We start from the raw sequence: 13188 nt of genomic DNA, 5'->3' as shown, positions 1-13188 counted from the left end.
TTTGATAGGGATTGCATTAAATGTGTCGATTGCTCTAGGTAGCATTGACATCTTCACAATATTTGTTTTTCCAATCCATGAGCATGGAACGTTTTTCCATTTCTGTCTTCCTCAGTTTCTTTCATGAGTATTCTATAGTTTTCTGAGTACAGATCCTTTGCCTCTTTGGTTAGATTTATTCCTAGGTATCTTATGGTTTTGGGTGCAATTGTAAATGGGATCGACTCCTTAATTTCTCTTTCTTCTGTCTTGTCATTGGTGTATAGAAATGCAACTGATTTCTGTGCATTTATTTTATATCCTGCCACTTTACTGAATTCCGGTATGAGTTCTAGCAGTTTTGGGGTGGAGTCTTTTGGGTTTTCCACATAAAGTATCATATCATCTGCAAAAAGTGAGAGTTTGACTTCTTGTTTGCTAATTCAGATGCCTTTTATTTCTTTGGGTTGTCTGATTGCTGAAGCTAAGACTTCTAGTACTGTGTTGAATAGCAGTGATGATAGTGGACATCCCTGCTGTGTTCCTGACCTTAGGGGAAAAGCTCTCAGTTTTTCCCCATTGAGTATGATATTCGCTGTGGGTTTTTCATAGATGGCTTTATGATACTGAGGTATGTGCCCTCTATCCCTACATTGTGAAGAGTTTTAAACAAGAAAGGATGCTGTACTTTGTCAACTGCTTTTTCTGAATGTACTGAGAGGATCATATGGTTCTTGTTCTTTTAGTAATGTATTGTGTCACATTGATTTGCAGATGTTGAACCAACCTTGCAGCCCAGGAATAAATCTCATTTGGTCATGGTGAATAATCCTCTTAATGTACTGTTAGATCCTATTGGCTAGTATTTTGGTGAGAATTTTTGCATCCATGTTCATCAGGGTTATCTATCTGTAGTTCTCCTTTATGATGGGGTCTAGACTTGTCTGGTTTTGGGATCAAGGTGATGCTGGCCTCATAAAGTGAGTTTGGAAGTTTTCCTTCCATTTCTATTTTTTGGAACAGTTTCAGAAGAATAGGTATTAATTCTTTTTTAAATGTTTGGTAGAATTCCCCTGGGAAGCCATCTGGCCCTGGGCTCTTGTTTGTTCTGAGATTTTTGATTACTGCTTCAATTTTCTTACTGGTTATGGGTCTGTTCAGGTTTTCTATTTCTTCCTGGCTCAGTTTTGGTAGTTTATACATCTCTAGGAATGCATCCATGCTTCCAGATTATGTAATTTGCAGGCATATAGTTGCTCATACTATGTTCTTATAATTGTTTGTATTTCTTTGGTGTTAGTTGTGATCTCTCCTCTTTCATTCATGATTTTATTTATTTGGGTCATTTTTCTTTTTGCTAAGTTTGGCCAGGGGTTTGTAAATCTTATTAATGCTTTCAAAGAACCAGCTCTAGTTTCGTTAATCTGTTCTGTTCTTTTTGTTTGTGTTTCATTGATTTCTGCTCTGATCTTTATTATTTCTCTTCTCCTGCTGGGTTTAGGCTTTATTTGCTGTTCTTTCTCCAGCTCCCTTAGGTGTGGGGTTAGGTTATGTATTTGAGACCTTTCTTATTTCTTGAGAAATGCTTGTATTGCTATATACTTTCCTCTTAGGACCGCCTTTGCTGTATCCCAAAGATTTTGAACAGTTGTGTTTTCATTTTCATTGGTTTCCATGAATTTTTTAAATTCTTCTTTAATTTCCTGGTTGACCCATTCATTCTTTAGTAGGATGTTTTTTAGCCTCCATGTATTTGAGTTCTTTCTAACTTTCCTCTTGTGATTGAGTTCTAGTTTCCAAGCATTGTGGTCTGAAAATATGCAGGGAATGATCCCAATCTTTTGGTACCGGTTGAGACCTGATTTGTGACCCAGAATGTGATCTATTCTGGAGAATAATCCATGGGCACTAGAGAAGAATGTGTATTCTGTTGCTTTGGGATGGAATGTTCTGAATATATCTGTGAAGTGCATCTGGTCCAGTGTGTCATTTAAAGCCTTTATTTCCTTGTTGATCTTTTGCTTAGATGATCTGTCCATTTCAGTGAGGGGGTGTTAAAGTCCCTTACTATTATTGTATTATTGTCGATGTGTTTCTTTGATTTTGTTATTAATTGGCTTATATAATTGGCTGCTCCCATGTTAGGGGCACAAATATTTACAATTGTTAGATCTTCTTGTTGGATAGACCCTTTAAGTATGATGTAGTGTCCTTCCTCATCTCTTGTTATAGTCTTTGGTTTTAAATCTAATTTGTCTGATATAAGAATTGTCACCCCAGCTTTCTTTTGATGTCCATTAGCATGGTAAATGGGTTTCCACCCCTTCACTTTCAATCTGGAAGTGTCTTTGGGTCTAAAACAAGTCTCTTGCAGGCAGCATATCAATGGGTCTTGTTTTTTTATCCCATCTGATAGCCTGTGTCTTTTGATTGGGGCATTTAGCCCATTTACATTCAGGGTAACTATTGAAAGATATGAATTTAGTGCCATTGTATTGCCTGTAAGGTGACTGTTATTGTATATTGTCTGTGTTCCTTTCTGGTCTATGTTGATTTTAGGCTCTCTCTTTGCTTAGAGGACCCCTTTCAATAGTTCTCGTAGGGCTGGTTTGGTGTTCACAAATTCTTTTAGTTTTTGTTTGTCCTGGAAGCTTTTTATCTCTCCTTCTATTTTCAGTGGCAGCCTAGCTGGATATGGTATTCTTGGCTGCATTTCTTTCTTGTTTAGTGCTCTGAATATATCATGCCAGTCTTTTCTGGCCTGCCAGGTGTCTGTGAATAGGTCTGCTGCCAGTCTAATGTTTCTGCTGTTGTAGGTTACAGACCTCTTGTCCCAAGCCGCTTTCAGGATTTTCTCTTAGTCTCTGAGACTTGTGAGTTTTACTATTAGATAGATGTTGGGGTGTTGACCTATTTTTATTGATTATGAGGAGGATTCTCTGTGCCTCCTGGATTTTGATGCCTCTTTCTTTCCCCAAATTAGAGAAGTTCTGTGCTGTAATTTGCTCCAATATACCTTCTGCCCCTCTCTCTCTTTCTTCTTCTTCTGGGATCCCAATTATTCTAATATTGTTTTGTCCTATGGTATCACTTATCTCTCAGATTCTGCCCTCGTGATCCAGTAGTTGTTTATCTCTCTTTTTCTCAGCTTCTTTATTCTGCATCATTTTGTCATCTATATCACTAATTCTGTCTTCTGCCTCACTTATTGTAGCATTTAGAGCCTCCATTTTTGATTGCACTTCATTAATAGCCTTTTTGATCTCGACTTGCTTAGATTTTAGTTCTTTTATTTCTCCAGAAAGGAATTCTCTAGTATCTTCCATGCTTTTTTCAAGCCCAGCTAGTATCTTTATAATCGTCATTCTGAGCTCTAGTTCTGACATCTTACTAATGTCTGTATTGATTAGATCCCTGGCAGTCAGTACTGCCTCTTGTTCTTTTTTTTGAGGTGAGTTTTTCTGTCTTGCCATCTTGTCCAGAGGAGGATAGAGTGAGAGAACAAAATGCTAACATAGTAACAATGACCCCAGAAAAACATACACTAAACAAATCAGAACAGACCCGAAACCAGGGGGAAAGGAAAGGGAAAAAGAAATCAGGCTGGTGAATAGAATAGAGCCACACACTAGATTTTGGGTATATTTCGTTCTGTTAGAAGAAATTGCCTCCCAAAATTTTAAAGAATTAAAAACTTATATATGTACAAAAATAAGGGTAAATACAATGAAGGGATGGAATATGACTTTAGTAAAGGTGAAAATTAAAAAAGATTTTTAAAAACAAATTGATAAGTTGGTTGAAAAAAGAATGAAAAAAATAAAAAAAAGAATGTGGACAGGTGGGAGACTAGGACAACGTCATACACTAGATTTAGGATATATTTTGGTCTGTTAGAAGAAACTGTATCCCCAAATTTTAAAGAAAGGAAAACATATATACACAAAAAATAAGGTTAAATACCATGAAGGGATAAAATGACTGTAAAAATGAAAATTAAAAAAGATTTTAAAAAAGGAATTGATGTTGGTTGAAAAAGGGAAGAAGAAAAATTCAACTAAAAAAATAGAAATGGAAAAAAATAAAGAAAATTTTAAAAATTAACTTTGAAAGACTAAGAATCATGGGGGAAAAGCCCTGAACTCTATGTGCTGTATTCCCCTAGGTCTGGAGTTTTGCTGTTCTCATTGATCGGTAAACTTGGTCTTAGCTGGCTGTTCTTGCTGATCTTCTGGGGGAGGGGCCTGTTGCAGAGATTCTCAAATGTCTTTGTCAGAGGTGGAATTGCCCTGCTCTTGTCAAGGGCCAGGCTAAGTAATCTGCTCAGGGGGGTTTGCTTTTGGTAGCTTTTGTTCCCTGAAAGCTTTCCCTACAGCCTGGTGGACGAGAATGAAAATGGCGGCCTCCCAGTCTCTGCCCCAGAGGAGCCGAGACGTTGGGGCCCCACTCCTTAGTGAGCCCCCAGAGAAAAGCAGTCAATCGCTCTCATCTCCCCTGTCTCCATTGCACTCCATGCTCACCCAGCATCCCTGCAGTGTGCTCCTGCACTGCTCCTCCCCCAGGAGGAAGGGGGGTTTCCCCGGATCTGCCACTTGTTGGGTCCCTGCTTGGAAGAGCAGTGGACCAACTGTGCCGTGGATCACGGTTTATGGCCACCCTGAGCTGAGAGCCCGCTCCTCGGCTCCATCTCTGCAGCTGGCTTCCCCGCTCCAATACCTAGGAGCTCTGCTGCACTCAGGCACACCTGGTCTTTCTGTGACCCCAAGGATCCTGAGACCACACTGTCCCAGCGAGGGTTCCACCCCCCCCCCCTTAGCCACTGGAGCGACGTCCCTCAGCGGAGCAGACTTCTAAAAGTTCTGATTTTGAGCTCCGCTGCTCTATCACTTGCCAGTAGCGGCCCATGGAGGCCCCCTCCCCCGCTGTCTATCCTTCCTAATATCGCCTCAGATTCACTTCTCTGCACGTCCTACCTTCCAGAAAGTGGTCGCTTTTCTGTTCGGAGTTGTTGCTATTCTTTTCTTTGATCTCCTGTTGAGTTCGTAGGTGTTAAGAATGGTTTGATCCCCACCCAGCTGAATTCCTGGGACCAGACGAAATCCAGGTCTCTTACTCCTCCCCCTCCTAATTATAAGTTTTTAAGTCATAGATCATGTTGAGTTATTTCATGTACTTTTATCTGTGGAGGTAGTTTTTTTCTTTTTTCTTTTTTTTTTTTTTTTAAAGATTTTATTTATTTATTTGACAGAGAGATAGAGAACACAAGTAGGCAGAGTGGCAGGCAGAGGGAGAGGGAGAAGCAGGCTCTCTGCTGAGCAGGGAGCCGGACATGGGGCTCGATCCCAGGACCCTGGGATCATGACCTGAGCCGAAGGCAGCCGCTTAACCAACTGAGCCACCCAGGCGCCCCAGTTTTTTTCTTTTTAATATGTTAATGTTAATTACCTTTTAAAGATGTGATGTTAAGATACCCTTGCATACTGGAATAAACCCCAGTTGGTCATAATGTTTTATCTATTCAGTTTCCTGTTGGTTTTGTTTTCCTAATAATTGTTATGGAGGTTTTACATGTCCTTGTGAGTAAGGGAGATTTTCTTCTGTCCTTGACATGTCCAAAATTAGGTTGACTTGGTGGAATGAATTGGGGAATAGTTCCTCTTTCTGTTTTGAGGGTTATATGTCATTGAAATGATTTGTTCTTTGAGAGTTTGGTCACCTATAAAACTATATCTAGGCATGATACAGAGATTTAAGTACTGATTTAGTTTCTTTGTGACAATTTGGTTTGTTTACCCAGAGGAGAAATTAATATACTTTCAAAAAGTATATTCTCTTAAAGGTAGGATCAATATCTAGTTTGTGGCTTTACTATAGTATGTGATTTGTGCTTGTTTCCCTATGTCCTTAGTGGTTTTTGGTATTAGCAAACTTAAACTGTTTTCCAGTCAATCATATGGTTGAAAAAAGCTATCTTCTTCCTTTGATTTCCATTTTGTTTAACTGAGTAAGATTTAGTCACCATTTATTTTTCTTTTGGAGAACTACATTAGGTAGGCTGCTAGGCTGTTTGTCTTTCTTAATGACTTATAGAATTCTTCCTTAGTCGTGTGGGGTGGCCAGGTTTAAAGTTTGTGTACCACCAAGATACTTACTTTGACTTGCTTCAAATTGTTACTTGATTTAGAAATGGATGATGGACCTTCTCGAAGAGATCATTTCATGAGAAGTGGATTTGCCTCTGGAAGGAGTATGGGAAACAGAGGTAAGTATCTTTGTCTTTCCTTAATCTTTTTTTTTTAAAAGATTTTATTTATTTATTTGACAGAGAGGTAGCGAGAGCAGGAACACAAGCAGCGGGAGTGGGAGAGGGAGAGCAGGCTTCTTGCCGAGGAGGGAGCCCGATGTGGGACTTGATCCCAGGAGCCTGGGATCATGACCTGAGCCAAAGGCAGACGCTTAACGACTGAGCCACCCAAGCGCCCTGTCTTTGCTTAATCTTATCAACTTGAATGGTGGAAAGAATAGACATTATTATGACAGTTTAGTGCAAAGTTAAATCTGTTATAAATCACCACACAATAGACTTTGGAATAATGAGTTTATAATTTTTTCAATTAACAGTTTTCTTTTTGCTTTTTCCTTTTCTGGGATAGTAGGAAATAGTTAAATTGATAAATAGATGGGTTTAATAGATTGGTTAAAGATAGTTGCTTTACAGAGCTAGTTCTTAATGTGTTTATGATTATTGATATCCAACAATTGGCATAGGAAGAATGTTTGTAAAAGCTTCAGAGATCTGGGTGAGAATAATCTCTTTTTTAAGCTTTTATTTCTCAAGAAAAGGCAATTTGGAAGCATTTCTGTTAGCCTATTAGTATTCCGAGGTTATTTCCCCAAGCTTGGAACTTTTTATTTTTAGAACAACCAGTATTTGATTTGGCAGATAATGATATAGCAAGACACCTTCCTACAGTCCATTTTTAAATTCGATAATAAAATGCTGATAGTATTCTGCTTTATATTTTAATTTAGTGCCATAAAATATTAGAACCTCCAATTTATTTAAAAATCCATATGACCACTTATTTCTTTTATAATGCATAAGTTAGGGCTAATTGGTAGTTTTATTTTTTAAATTTTTTATTGTTATGTTAATCACCATACATTACATTAATTGGTAGTTTTAAATACATGTAACACTTAATCTTGAATTCATAAGATGTTAATTGAAAAACTTTATTTCTAGGTATTTTTATTCATTGGAGACACTAAAGGTTGTTGTGTGGTATTTCTTTCGGTACTTGGAAAACTTAATTTCTTGTTTAGATTCAGTTAATACAGATGTGGATCTATAGATATATCTATTTTTCAAGATTTTATTTATTTGAGAGAGGGAGAGAGAGCCATGGGGTGCACATGTGCCGGGGGAGGGGCAGAGAGGAGAAGCAGACTCCCTGCTGAGCAGGGAGCCCCGTGTGGTGCTCCATCTCAAAACCCTGAGATCATGACCTGAGCTGAAATCAAGAGTCAGATGCTTAACCTAGTGAGCCACCCAGGCACCCTGAGAAATGTTTTAAATTAATTAGCTATTTTTAAATTTTCAAATTCAGAAAGTATATTCATATATCTTGTTTAAGTTTTACATTAATTGAAGATGCTTTTTTTCTTCTTTAAAGGTTTTATTTATTTGACAGAGAGAGAGAGACAGTGAGAGGGAACACAAGCAGGGGGAGTGGGAGAGGGAGAAGCAGGCTTCCTGCTGAGCAGGAAGCCCGATGCGGGGCTCGATCCCAGGACCCTGGGACCATGACCTGAGCCGAAGGCAGACACTTAATGACTGAGCCACCCAGGCGTCCCTTTTTTCATCTTTTTTAAAAAAAATTGAAGTGTGGTTGACACAATGTTATATTAGTTTTGGGTATACAGCATACCTATTGCACAACTCTATAGGTTGTGCTATGCTCACCACAAGTGTAGCTACCATCTGTCGCCATACAATGTTATTAACAATACTAATGACTATATTTTCTTTGATGTATCTTTTATCTGTATGACTTACTCATTCTGTAACTGGAAGCCTGTTATCTCTGAATAAAGGGTTTTTAAATGAGAAAACCATCACTGAGACAGATTTTACTATACATTGTTAAGTCCCTATGTTTAGGTTGAAAAACACATTAAACTTCTGATCAGAACTCTTGATTGAATGTTAATACTTTAAAAAGTTACCATTGTATTACATACAATCTTGGAAATTCATAGACCCACGAATGTAACTTCTTTCCCTTATTGTTAATGTAATATTTTAGTTTCAGTCTCTATGATAACTTTTTCTCAGAGCTTTCATAGCTAGTAATTTGTTTTTGAAATTGACTATTAATTGCTTATAATATAGAATTGATCACTTTTCATGTTCTGTAAAGTATGACCTAAATAGTTTTAACTTCTTGAATCACACGCATCTTTAGAATTTGATGAAAATATGGATAATTGCTCATACATAATTTTGCACATGGCTTTAGGAGTTTTGCGATCCTTTAACTGCCCTGTATTAAGATATTATACAGTTAGATAAGACACAATTTATGAAGACCACAAGATAATGCTTTAATTTGTCTAGTGATAGTTTGAAGTGGCAGTTTATGTCATTTTGGATGTCTTTTGTTCCAGTTTTTTGTTTTAAATAGCCATGCTTCTTGCCATAGCAACTCTGCTCTCAAAATTCTTAACTAGTGGTAGAGAAACACATGGAAAGAAATAAAGAGAGAGTGGGAATGTGGAGGAAGGATTGATTATGACTAGAGGTCTGAAAGAAGACTTCATAGAGGAGGTAGCCTTTGAACTGGGGTTTTGAAGAGTGAAAAGAATTTTGATAGGAAAAATAGGAAAGTAGGGAATGCCATACTTAACTAACGGTGTATAGGAATGTAGAAAATATTTGAAGTTCACAGTATGGAGAAGGGAAGTTGTTCGGTGTGAATTAAAATGTTGGGTGCTCACCGTTGTGTAGTGGGAGATAAAGCTCACAAGGATAACATGAAGAAAGACCCTGGAGGAGTGGAGATGTGACTAAGGGAGTGGTAGTTGCAGTTTTTATTTATTATGTAGTTCCTTCCTAACTTGAGTTTTTTTTTTTTTTTTTTAAGATTTTATTTATTTATTTGAGAGAGAGAGAATGAGAGACAGAGAGCATGAGAGGGAAGAGGGCCAGAGGGAGAAGCAGACCCCCCGCCGAGCAGGGAGCCCGATGTGGGACTCGATCCCGGGACTCCAGGATCATGACCTGAGCCGAAGGCAGTTGCTTAACCAACTGAGCCACCCAGGCGCCCCCTAACTTGAGTTTTAAAAGTGGAAAGATTGAGAGCAGTTTAAATGCTAACAAAATGAATAAGAAATAATTAAAAACAAGACAAGCGTATAAAATTTTCAATAACAGGACTTTCTTACAGGGGCATAAATAGCTGGCTCTAATCAGGGTGAGGTTTTAATATACAGAAAATCACAGAGTTGAATTTCCTGATAAAATGTCACTAGTAAAATAAAAACTAGTAGAAAGCTGTATTTCATCAGTAGTATGTTTATGTTTTTATGTTGGTTTTATAATTCAGGAGTTTTTAAATAGAAGTTGCAGGATATTTTATCATTGCCTGATTTCACTGATATGAAATCAGGCAATGATAAAATATATGAGCATATATTTTATCTTATAAAGATAAGAAAGAAATTCTTTCTCCCCCATCCTTGGAAGTCCCTTTATGTCAGAGATTCATTCATTCATTTAAAATTTTTATTTTTAAGTAATCTCTACACCTAGCATGGGGCTTGAATTTACCACCCTGAGATCAAGAGTTGTATGCTCTACCAGCTGAGCCAGCCAGGTGCCCTCCCCCACACTTTTTAAAAGATTTTATTTTTAAGTAATCCCAAAGATTGGTTTAATTCCTAGTTTTTGATAACACAGTTAATTTTATGTTTTAAAGAGTTTTAACTCTATCTGAACGCTTTCAGATGCTGGAGAGTCTAATAAAAGAGAGAATACATCCACAGTGGGTGGTTTTGGAGTTGGAAAGAGTTTTGGAAGCAGAGGTAAACTGCTTATGATATCTTATAGTCACAATTTGAGTGAACCTTAGTTTTTTTTCCTTTACTCATGACTCCCTTCCTCTGTGCCCTGCAACAAGAGATCCATCTTATATACTTCCAAAGGTAAATTTCAATCTCCATCTAGATGAGCAAAGAACCAGTAGAAGCTTTGAAGTTTGTTTTTTCCTTAAAAACTTTAAAAACTGTATATCAGAACTGGAACATAATTTAAGATCAAGACCAATAATGTGTAGGTTGAAGACTTCCAAAGCATTTTGGAAACCTAGCAGTCGAGGGTAGAAGGGAGGGAAGGGGCAGTTGTGGAGGGCAGTAGATAGAATATAATCCTTTTCTGAACCAACTTGAAGGATTGCAAATTCTGAAATGGAACTAAATAACTCAGAACTTAGGTTTTGTGGTAATATACTCTTTTTGTACAGATTGTGTTTATTTTGAAATGATGTATCTTTTCAAGGAAAAACTTTTTTGTCATCTAATCATATATTGAGGCTTTAGGGTACTTTTGTATCATAATTGTGTATTAAATTTCTCTGCTAAAAAGGGATGTTAAATTTTTTGAACTTGAGATATTAAGTGACTTTATGTATACATTCTGCATATAAATTTGACATCTGTCAGACAGTAATTGATTAGTCTCTTTATTGCAGAAGCCATGACTTAATATATTTAGTATTTTGTAGTTTAGCTTAAATACTGATTGACAGCCATCTTATAATGACCTTTAACTTAATTTAATTGTTTTTATTTTTTTTAAGATTTTATTTATTTGTCAGAGAGAGAGAAAAGAGAGAGCACAGCAGGGGGAGCAGCAGGCAGAGGGAGAAGCAGGCTCCCTGCTGAGCAAGGAGCCCCATGTGGGACTCGATCCCAGGACCCTGGGATCACTACCCGAGCCAAAGGCAGACGCTTAACTGAGCCACCCAGGCACCCCAAAACAGGCCATTTATTTATTTATTTATTTATTTATTTATATTTTTTAAATTTAATTTTATTATGTTAGTCACCATACAATACATCATTAGTTTTTGATGTAGTGATCCACGATTCATTGTTTTCGTATAACACCCAGTGCTCCATGCAGTACATGTCCTTAATACCATCACAGGGCTACCCCATCCACCCACCCTCTTCCCTTCTAAAACCCTCAGTTTGTTTCTCAGAGTCCATAGTCTCCATGGTTCGTCTCTCCCTCCGATTTCCCTCCCTTCATTTTTCCCTTCCTTCTCCTAGTGTCCTCCATGCTGTTCCTTATGTTCCACAAATAAGTGAAACCATATGATAATTGACTTTCTCTGCTTGACTTATTTCACTTAGCATAATCTCCTCCAGTCCCATCCATGTTGATGCAAATGATGGTATACATCCTTTCTGATGGCTAATATTCCATTATAGGTATGGACCACATCTTCTTTATCCATTTGTCTGTTGAAAGGCATCTTGGCTCTTTCCACACTTTGGCTATTGTGGACATTGCTGCTATGAACATTGGGGTGCATATGGCCCTTCTTTTCACTACATCTCTGTCTTTGGGGTAAATACCCAGTAGTGCAATCCTGGGTCATAGGGTAGCTCTATTTTTAATTTTTTGAGACACCTCCACACTGTTTTCCAAAGTGGCTGTACCAACTTTCATTCCCACCAATGGTGTAAGAGGATTCCCCTTTCTCCACAACTTCTCCAGCATATCTCAGTGTGGTTTTGATTTGAATTTCCCTGATGGCTAATGATAACAAACATTTTTTCATGTGTCTGTTAGCCATTTGTATGTCTTCTTTGGAGAAGTGTCTGGTTCATGTCTTCTGCCCATTTTTTGACTTGATTATTTGTTTCTTGGGTGTTGAGTTTGAGAAGTTCTTTATAGATCTTGGATACCAGCCCTTTATCTGTAATGTCATTTGCAAATATCTTCCCCCCATTCTGTGGGTTGCCTGTTTGTTTTGTTGATGGTTTCCTTTGCTGTGCAGAAGCTTTTTATCTTGATGAAGTCCCAAAAGTTCATTTTTGCTTTTGTTTCACTAACCTTTGGAGATGTATCTTGAAAGAAGTTGCTGTGGCCAATGTGAAAGAGGTTACTGCCTATGTTCTCCTCTAGGATTTTGATGGATTCCTGTCTCACATTGAGGTCTTTCATCCATTTTGAGTTTATCTTTGTGTATGGTATTAAAGAATGGTCGAGTTTCCCAGCACCATTTATTGTAGAGACTGTCTTTTTTCCATTGCATTTTTTTTCCTGCTTTGTCAAAGATTATTTGACCATAGAGTTGAGGGTCCATATCTGGGCTCTCTCTTCTGTTCCATTGGTCTATATGTCTGTTTTTGTGCCAGTACCATGCTGTCTTGGTGATCACTGCTTTGTAATATAGCTTGAAATCAGGCAACATGATGCCCCCAGCTTTGCTTTTCTTTTCTAACATTTCCTTGGTGATTCGGGGTCTTTTGATTCCATACAAATTTTAGGATTGTTTGTTCCAGCACTTTCAAAAATGGAATTTTGATCAGGATGGCGTTGAAGGTATAGATTGCTCTGGGTAGCATAGACATTTTAACAATGTTTATTCTTCCAATCCATGAGCATGGAATGATTTTCCATCTTTTTGTGTCTTCTTCAATTTCTTTCATGAGTGTTCTGTAGTTCGTAGAGTATAGATCCTTTACCTCTTTGGTTAGGTTTATTCCGAGGTATCTTATGGTTTTTGGTGCTATTGTAAATGGAATCATTTCTCTAATTTCTCTTTCTACAGTTGCATTGTTAGTGTATAAGAAAGCAACTGATTTCTGTGCATTGATTTTATATCCTGCCACATTACTGAATTGCTGTATGAGTTCTAGTAATTTGGGGGTGGAGTCTTTTGGATTTTCCACGTGAAGTATCATGTCATCTGCAGAGAAAGAGTTTGATTTCTTCTTTGCCAATTTGAATACCTTTTATTTCTTTTTGTTGTCTGATTGCTGTTGCTAGGACTTCTAGTTCTATGTTGAACAATAGTGGCAAGAGTGGACCTCCTTGTCGTGTTCCTGATCTTAAGGGAAAGGCTCTCAGCTTTTCCCCATTGAGGATGATATTCACTGTGGGTTTTTCATAGATGGATTTTATGAACTTGAGGA

The 13188-nt window shown here is 37.8% G+C and overlaps 1 protein-coding gene across 12 annotated transcripts in view; it reads left to right on the top strand.

Moving 5' to 3' along the window:
- DDX4 (DEAD-box helicase 4) overlaps positions 1-13188 on the top strand; it is a 71084-nt gene that overhangs the window by 14732 nt on the left and 43164 nt on the right. For 7 of the 12 annotated variants that reach the window (XM_073905484.1, XM_073905482.1, XM_073905483.1 and 4 more), the window contains exon 4: positions 6164-6241. In XM_073905484.1, coding sequence (XP_073761585.1) covers positions 6164-6241 — 78 coding nt within the window. Of the gene's footprint in view, positions 1-6163; positions 6242-9987; positions 10066-13188 lie in introns of all 12 variants that reach the window. The other 5 variants (XM_025892464.2, XM_073905480.1, XM_025892466.2 and 2 more) reach the window with 1 other exon arrangement.

Source organism: Callorhinus ursinus, unplaced genomic scaffold, assembly GCF_003265705.2.
Source record: "Callorhinus ursinus isolate GAN/ISIS: 27379988/994484 unplaced genomic scaffold, GSC_fseal_2.0 scaffold23, whole genome shotgun sequence".
Classification (NCBI taxonomy): domain Eukaryota; kingdom Metazoa; phylum Chordata; class Mammalia; order Carnivora; family Otariidae; genus Callorhinus; species Callorhinus ursinus.
This window is presented reverse-complemented; position numbering and strand designations above follow the sequence as displayed.